The sequence below is a fragment of the Cryptotermes secundus genome, unplaced genomic scaffold, assembly GCF_002891405.2.
Source record: "Cryptotermes secundus unplaced genomic scaffold, Csec_1.0 scaffold1499, whole genome shotgun sequence".
NCBI lineage: Eukaryota > Metazoa > Arthropoda > Insecta > Blattodea > Kalotermitidae > Cryptotermes > Cryptotermes secundus.
The window spans coordinates 21,190-30,270 of NW_019730121.1; the positions used below are offsets into that span (position 1 = coordinate 21,190).

A 9,081-nucleotide genomic window follows, 5' to 3' on the forward strand; every position below is an offset into this window, starting at 1 on the left:
TTTCTCTCTGCTTTGTTTAGCGTCTTGCTGAAGTAAGCTATGACACGCTCCTTTCCGTCCTGTATTTGAGAGAGAACTCCTCCAATTCCGACATTACTTGCATCTGTGTCCACAGTGAATTTCTCTCCTGGCTGTGGGTAGGCAAGAATAGGGGCAGCACATAGGGCACTCTTTAGTGTTTGAAAAGCAGCCTCAACTTCTTGAGTGCACTGGAAGGTTTGTTTCTCTTCCCTTAGTTTCGTTAGTGGTTTTGCAATATTGGAAAACCCTGAAATAAATCGCCTGTAATATGCGCATAGTCCCAGAAAGCTTCTAACTTCATGTTTATCCTTCGGGGTCGGCCATTCTCCCACGGCTTTCAACTTCTCCGGGTTGGTGGATACCCCTTCTGGTGATACAATATGCCCAAGGTACCTGACCTCTTCCTGCAAAAGTTGACACTTTTCCGGGTTAAGTTTATAGAGTGCTGTTTTGCATTGTGTTAGGATCTCTCTTTTCATGATTTTCATTTTATAATTGATAGAATTTAGAACTATTTGTAGCTTTTTTAATTTTTGTTTTAGCATGATGATGTTTGACAACGTCGCATTCAGTAAAATACTAAAATTTATTACAGTGAATGCAGATTCCTCAGCACCGACAGAAAGTGTGACTGATGGCAGTTCACAGCTGGAGCCTCATGTTAAGACAACACCAGGTCTTGTGAAGGCCGTGTGTTGGCTAATGGTGAACCTATTGGCTCTGAGTCCTGATGATGCGCTTCAGCACATTACCAGATTTGGCTTAGTCAGACTGTTATTCAGGTGCGTCAGAGATCATTATGCTGTCAGAATGAATGTCACAGGTTTGTGTCTGGTTCAGATTTCAGCTCTGAGAGCAGGTGTCCTAACTGAGATCTGTTGTGAGTCTCGTCAGTCCTTTCAAGGAATNTATTTGAGAGAGAACTCCTCCAATTCCGACATTACTTGCATCTGTGTCCACAGTGAATTTCTCTCCTGGCTGTGGGTAGGCAAGAATAGGGGCAGCACATAGGGCACTCTTTAGTGTTTGAAAAGCAGCCTCAACTTCTTGAGTGCACTGGAAGGTTTGTTTCTCTTCCCTTAGTTTCGTTAGTGGTTTTGCAATATTGGAAAACCCTGAAATAAATCGCCTGTAATATGCGCATAGTCCCAGAAAGCTTCTAACTTCATGTTTATCCTTCGGGGTCGGCCATTCTCCCACGGCTTTCAACTTCTCCGGGTTGGTGGATACCCCTTCTGGTGATACAATATGTCCGAGGTACCTGACCTCTTCCTGCAAAAGTTGACACTTTTCCGGGTTAAGTTTATAGAGTGCTGTTTTGCATTGTGTTAGGATCTCTCTTTTCATGATTTTCATTTTATAATTGATAGAATTTAGAACTATTTGTAGCTTTTTTAATTTTTGTTTTAGCATGATGATGTTTGATACTAAAATGTATTACAGTGAATGCAGATTCCTCAGCACCGACAGAAAGTGTGACTGATGGCAGTTCACAGCTGGAGCCTCATGTTAAGACAACACCAGGTCTTGTGAAGGCCGTGTGTTGGCTAATGGTGAACCTATTGGCTCTGAGTCCTGATGATGCGCTTCAGCACATTACCAGATTTGGCTTAGTCAGACTGTTATTCAGGTGCGTCAGAGATCATTATGCTGTCAGAATGAATGTCACAGGTTTGTGTCTGGTTCAGATTTCAGCTCTGAGAGCAGGTGTCCTAACTGAGATCTGTTGTGAGTCTCGTCAGTCCTTTCAAGGAATGATGGGATAGTACGTCAGATTAAGCTGTCATTGGTTCCTTCCATATTTCCTCAAATTCATTTTTCATTAATCATGTAACCTGAGTTCTTGGAGGAGTCAGTAAATAAGCTATAAATAAAACAACAGGACACAAGTTGCTCTTATCATTGTGCACAGTGACTGTATAATAAACTCCAAGGCTTTATTTTGTTACGTGCATCGCTCATGTTTCTAGAGTTTTGGCTCCTCATGTTCTGTAATCTTTCAATTTGAAGCTGTCTGCAGCAAGTGACATGTGAGTTATTGGACCTGCTTTTTGTAGTCAAGCTTCTGAACCTCTGTTAGCTGGCTCAGCGGGCCAGCAATGTGGCTATCCAACATACTGTTGCATATGACTGCAGAAGTAGCCCTGTATATACAGCCTTGCGTTTCACATCACTAGTCCTCATTGGATACATCATGATTAACATGAAACCTTTAAAGCATGAACTTCTAAATAATATTTAGAAGTTCCACAGTTGCTGACTAGGTTTATGGAAATAACATGGGTTTATTAGGGAGCTGGAATAGTGCAGTCAGTATAGCGACTGGCTATGGGCTGGACAACTGAGAGGTTGGAATTCTATCCGAATGGTACTGGGGGTTCTTTCCTCAGGGGTAAAGCAGCTGAGGTGTGAAGCTGACCACTCTCCTGCAACTAGTCCTGAGGCTGAGGAAATGTGGATCTGTAGATCCACTCCTCCATATGCATTTATGGCATAGTGCTTAATTAGTTAAGCATAGGTACAACTTTAACCTTACTTTAAAAGTAAGTGAAAAGTAAAAAAATAAAGGCATTTCTGTAACAGGCCATGGACGCCCATAGAGTTGTGAGATGTTGAGGTTCCCACATTTTCTAGACAGTCGGCTCATAAATGGCAGTGAGGTTGTCAGCCCTATGCGCCAGTTTCCTTTTACCCCCAAGAATATACCAAAAATATTCCTGGTACTCATTTCTGTTAGAGGCTGAGTTGAACCCAGGGCCATAGTGTGGCTGGAAGGATTAGATAAATTGAAAAAAAAAATCCAGTGACCTCATCTTAACTTTACTTTACCTGTGTTTATTATGAGATCCATGCAGAACACGTAAACATTCTGTGTGGATGAAATGCACAATTTTTAGCGTAAAAACAACTGGTACATATGTTTGCTATTATGCTTCAAGTGCTTAATCGGCCCTAACTGTGGTACTGTTTGATGTCTTTGGGCTGTTCTTTTTGAACACAGTAATATTTGTTTTGCTTTGCTTTGAATGTTGCAGTTGCCTAGTGGCCGGTGTTCCCCAGCAGCAAGGACATGGTGGTAACATGCTACTGTATGTGGACATTCTGGAAATGTGCACTGCAGTGTGCTCTGTCCTGTCGAAGTGTGTCTTGCTAGACGAAGTGTGTCACAGAACAGTTCTCCACACACACAACTGTGTGTGTTGTTTGCTCGCTCTGCTCGATCCTGGTACATACTGTGAGTACCCTGGCAGATACAGACTTTGCTAATTGTCAGGTGCGCATCACAGAAATTGGTTGAGCTTGCACATGAAACTGTAAATGCAGTTAGCTGTCACTGGACCCTCTTCCATATTTCCCTTAGGCTGTTATACTTCTGTATCAATGTACTTCTATATATTGTCCCCAAAATATTGTCACGTGTCAGGGGTTTCGTAACATATCATTAATGGAAGTGGTTTATTGGAGAATTACACCAGGCAGAACTACAGGCAGTTATGACACATGATAATTATAACATTTCAAAACTATGAACAATGATTACACTCTAATGTTCACTGTAACTACGCCACATGAAGACTTCTGTTGGTTCTCCTCCTGCTTCTGTTCTGATCTTGTCTCTCTTCTGGTTATCTCTGTTCTGATCTCATTACATCTGGTGTAATCTCTGTGAAGTAGGTTCTTGACGTACTGAATAGCAGACACCGCCCTGATCAGTTCAGTATTTCATTTCTGTGGTAACCTCCTGCCTATGTACGTGTTACCATGGAAACACCTCAGTTTCTGCCATAACTTATATGTCTAGCTGAAGGTTTCCATGGAAGTGCATGTATACTAGTCCCATGGTAAGCCACTGTGGCAACTTCACTAGTTCTGGTTTTTCACTTGCATGGTAATGTCTCTTATGTATGCGTTGTCGCTTCAACCTATTTCATTGTCACCCTGACAATGCTATGGAACTGTGGATACCTAGCCATTGCCTAACAGTGGGCGCCCACTTTTACTTGGATATTCTGGCTTTTAAGTGGCATGCCACAATATCAATTCATTTTCAGATAAATATAGTGTTTTTTTTTTATTTGTTTCATTCTGGTCCATAACACTAACAATTATAAATACAAACCACTTTGTCCAATGTGACATATAAGATTTTACTACGTTAAAACTTATCTCCCTTACATGTTTCGGTCCTTACGGGCCATCTTCAGAGGGAACATCATTACAAACTGGAAACTACCATCACAATAGGTGTTTTGATTTAAAATACATACACTTATATCCTATCATGCACAGTACGCTTAAAGTCGAACGTTTCACAGTCACAGCAGCTTCCTGGTGTTGTAAAGTGTTTAAAAGTTTCTAGATGTTATTTAAAAAACCTTTATTGTCAATAGTTAAAATTTGTTAAACCATGTAGGTTCGTGTCCGTACTCCTATCGTCCTTCTTGTATGGGGCAGATTTTGTGCCACCTGTCTATCTTGATGTTGTCCAAGGTTTGTTCGTGGCTTGCTGTGTTGTCACATTGGACAGAGTGGTTTGTATTTATAAATATAGTGCATTATACTTCCTTATCAGAATTTCCTAATTGGTCTCAAGAGCCTACTGCTCTAGAAGCTGACACTGATTATATTTTATTGTTGTTTTTGTTGATTACTATTATGTGTTCAGGTTATTCTGTGTTGTCTCAGCAGAAGAAATCCAGACATTTATCCGGTTTGAATCGTTGTGACATTATACGAGAAATGTATTTTATGTCTGGAGGTTTTCATTGCAGTGATTTTAAGATTGTTGTCATCTGGCCTGTGACATCATGTAGTTTTGTGAACACATGCTTACCTTCAGAGGAATATGCAAAACATCGGTGTCTGGCCACAAATCTGCAATGTGTCAGAATCCAGAACACTTCATTCTTGATAATGCCATTCTTTTTCTTTACAGCAATACAGTCTCCTCAACTGGCTTTTCTACGCAATCGATTGTGGACTGAGATATTTCATCTGTTCTCTGCCCTCCTGTCAAGGAAACAAGGTTTTGAAGCAGTACAGGATGCCCTGTATCTTCGTGGACCATGGCCATTCTTCACTACACTTGCAACAGCTATTCAGAATGACCTGTCAACAAACCTGCGATATTCAGCCCTTACATCACTCACTTCATTGCTTTCGCATGAGATCAGAATGAGATCAGTGCCAGAAGAGTTTCGCTCTGTGCAGGATCTTCTGGATGGTGACTTCCCTGTCCTAGAACAGGATTGCCACACAAATCACAATAAACTGTTGAAACAGTTTGGACATACACATCGTGACCAGTATGAAGCTGCTTGTCAGAATGAACAACTCGATCACAGGAACATGTCTGAATTGGAGGAACACATGTCCTCTGCCTCTACACAAGAGGAATTGTCTCCTCAAAATCAGACCGCTGCCAGTAAGAGTAAGTGTGATTCTGGTACAAGTGTAACAGGTCACAAGGATCAGAATGTAGGTCATTTCTTTTCTTCAAGCGAATCTAAAGGGAAACTGATCTCAGAAACAAGTAGGTCTGCATCTGTCAGAGGAGAGCCTGTCACTTCAAGAACAGATGGAGAAACTGCACAGAATCAAACAGTTGGCGGAGAACTGTGCAATTCACTTCTACGTCTCTATGAAATACACAATCTTCCACAAGGCTCTGGGGACAAGGGCATTGGCATTAAAGCCAAAAATTTGGTTACGAGTGCCCTTTCAAGTCTTTTGGCAGTGTCTGGAGAAGCAAAGAAGGCAGCACTGAAACAAGGTCTGCTTGAGATGTTAGTAGTGCAACTTCGAGAATTGCACGTAAAGTTGAGCATAGAGTCTGCTGAGACCCTGCGTCGGATGAGTGATAAGAAGAGGGTAAGTTTGCTGCATTTGTGTGGAATGCTTGACCATTTGCATAATTATTGGGATAGTCTTCTTTTCCTTGTAGCATAATTTCTGTTTGATACAGGTCAGTGGACACAAGGTCTCAAATCTCATCTCTCTTCCCACAGTGTTTCCTCTTTGATTTCTTATCATCTCTTTCCCTTCTCAGTGTCCTTGTTCTGTCCATTCTTTTTACATTACCAGACTGTTGTAACTGTTTCTCCTTTAACTCTGCCTATGTATTTTGGCTTCCAGCTTCACATCTGATCACTTCGTTTATAGTTGTATGCCTTCTTGAAGAGCAATGTCTTCTAGGATGTTGTGCCAGACAGTCTACTGTAAGGTCACCGGTGGTTTGGAGGAATGCACTGCCTCTAGGATCGAAGAGCAAGCCAAGCAGGAAGCAGCATGTTTTTATCTGGTTGCTTGCTTTGCTTACTTTTCAATCCATGAGGGAGTGTGTTCCACTGAGGTGGAGTCCAGCTGGGTCCCCTCAGCAGGATGGCCACTGATTGGCCTATTGTGCCTACCCAGGGTGATTATCATGATGGAGAAATTGGCGGAATGAAGATTGGCAATGGAAACCGAAGTACTCGGAGAAAAGCGCCCCAGTGCCATTTTGTCCTACCACAAATCCCACTTGACCAGACCCGGGATCAAACCCTGGCCGCTGTGGTGGGAAGCCAGCGACTAACCGCTTGAGCTATGGTGCGGCCATTGTTCCTCTGAGGTAGTAAAAATGCATGTGTATTTCAGTGGGTTATAGGAGAAAGGGATGCAACAAAATGAATAATGCAACTTATTTCTTGTTTTCACAGAAACCAGATGTTTTGTCAAAACTGTTACATTTTTCAGTGTAAAGTCTGGCATTGTCTCCTCTTAGTGTCTGTAAGTATCTGGTGCTTGGGTTGACTTTAACAAGCTGAGGACACAAGTCAGAGCTGCATGTGGAACCCTCATACTGATTACAGGTCTTCCTTGTTTTGTGCAAAGAAAATTCATCCCCTGAAAACTGTTCATAAGGTAAAAGTTCATAAATTAGAAATGGAATCCCCATGTACTTTACATGTAAAAGTCACTGAACTTATCATTGTAAGTTGTTTGTTATAGCACTTTGTTGTAAAAAAGAATAAATTTGGTGTTTATAAAATGAGAGATACCTGTGTTTTCTGTCTTATCTTCTTATATAATATCTCTGAACAGAATTTTTTAGCAGAACCAGTTGAAACAAATGCTGCATGCACTAGCAGCTGGGGTAACTCACGTAGTGTACCAGCTGTATAACGCTAAGCTACGAGCTGAATGTTGAAGGAATATGAATTCAATTCCCAGCAGGTGCCACATCTTTTTCTCTTCAAAATGCTGGGCCCCACCTAGCCTCCTATATGATGGGCATTGGGGGCTTTTCCTGTGGAGTAAAACAACAGTGGCATGGAGCTGACCACTCACATTCATCTAGTGCTGAAGTTAAGAATGGTGGAGCTATGCCTCCACTCCCAAAACATCTTCATGGCATGTGTGGTGCTTAATTAATGAAGCACAGGGATCACTTTAACTTTTACCTTACCATGGCAAGAATTTCTAGAGATGGAGGGGGATGACAGTGCTTGAGGCTTCCCCCTCTCTGCCTACTGTTGTGTTCCACTCTAACTCCCTCTGGTGTTTATCATTCAACTCAGAATGCTTGTCACTAGCAAGTTATGTGTTGGGCCGCACCATAGCTCAAGCGGTTAGTCGCTGGCTTCCCACCATGGCGGCCCGGGTTCGATCCCGGGTCTTGTCAAGTGGGATTTGTGGTGGACTAAGTGGCGCTGGGGCAGGTTTTCTCCGAGCACTTCGGTTTCCCCTGCCAATCTTCATTCCACAAATTGCTTCACAATCACCCTCACCTATCTGGGGCTGGTACAGTAAGACAGAAGTGGCTGCAGTACAAGGGACTTAGTCCTACCCCACTAGCAATAAAAAAAGTTATGTGTAAACAGAAGGGGTAGGTAACTGGAGGGGAAAATAAGGAGATGTGTGGGAGGGGAAGCGTAACCGCTTGAGGTAGATGTGGGAGTGGTTGAGCAATGAGACTTCATTCTGTGTTCTTGGCGTAGTGGTATGTGAAGTTGTTGCTTCAGTATTATATTTAATACCATTTACTGTCAACAGGTGTGTCCTGTATTGAGGGATGTGGGCGTCATATTTGCCATGCTGACCAACTTCCTTAGTGCTGATGGTGATGTGAAACTGGTTGCAGCTGAGTTAGGCTTGTCTGATGTAGTCCATAAATTGTGGGTTTGGTGCTGTGCGGTATCAAGCCTCTTAGAAGGAGCTTTGAAAATGTTGTCCACATTTACTACAGCATGCCTCTCAGGTAAGTGGACACCGCACATAATATGTGGACACACTTCCAGAATAACTTGCAGTTGTACCATATGAATTGTACTGATATTAACAAGTTTCTTGAGTATTATGTGTTTCATTAAACTGTTATATTGTCACAATTTATGGATGTGGCCATAGGTGGATTGGTGAATGGATTTATTTACCACTTATTCACATGACTTGGAACTCCAAGCACTTACAACGCTATTGTTAATTTCTCACTTTGATTTGTTTCATTCTGGTCCATCACACTAACAATTACAAGTATAAATCACTCCGTCCAATGTGACCTGTAAGTTTTTTACTACATGAAAACTTAACACTCTTACATGTTTCAGTCTCTGTGGACCATCTTCAGAGGGCAAACATCACTACAAATAGGAAACCACCATCACATAAGTTGTTTAGACGTAAAGTACGTACACGTATATGCTACAATACATAGTGCACAGAATAGAACATTTCACAAACACAGCAGTTTCCTGGGAGTGTAGAGTTTTTTTAAAAATTGTATAAAATTTCTTGATGCTAATTAAAAATTGAAAATAGCACAGCAGCCACGAGCAAACCCTGGACTATTTAAAGAACCTCCACATCAAGATAGCCAGGTGGCACAATATCTGCCCCATATAAGAGGAACGATGGGAGGACGAACACGAGCCTGCATGGTTTACGAATTTTAACTATTGACAACACAAAAAATTTTTAATTAGCATCAAGAAATTTTATACAATTTTTTAAAAAACTCTACACTCCCAGGAAACTGCTGTGTTTGTGAAATGTTCTGTTTTGTGTACTATGCATTGTAGC

General features: G+C 41.7%; 1 protein-coding gene across 1 annotated transcript in view; it reads left to right on the top strand.

The window, feature by feature from the left end:
* The window catches only part of LOC111866310 (rotatin), a gene marked incomplete at its 5' end in the record, with an annotated part of 35,682 nt that overhangs the window by 16,572 nt on the left and 10,029 nt on the right, over positions 1 to 9,081 (top strand). The window contains 4 exons of the mRNA XM_023855141.2: positions 617 to 803; positions 3,057 to 3,256; positions 4,958 to 5,892; positions 8,056 to 8,260. Of these exons, the coding sequence (XP_023710909.1) occupies positions 617 to 803; positions 3,057 to 3,256; positions 4,958 to 5,892; positions 8,056 to 8,260 (1,527 nt within the window). The remainder of the gene's footprint in view (positions 1 to 616; positions 804 to 3,056; positions 3,257 to 4,957; positions 5,893 to 8,055; positions 8,261 to 9,081) is intronic.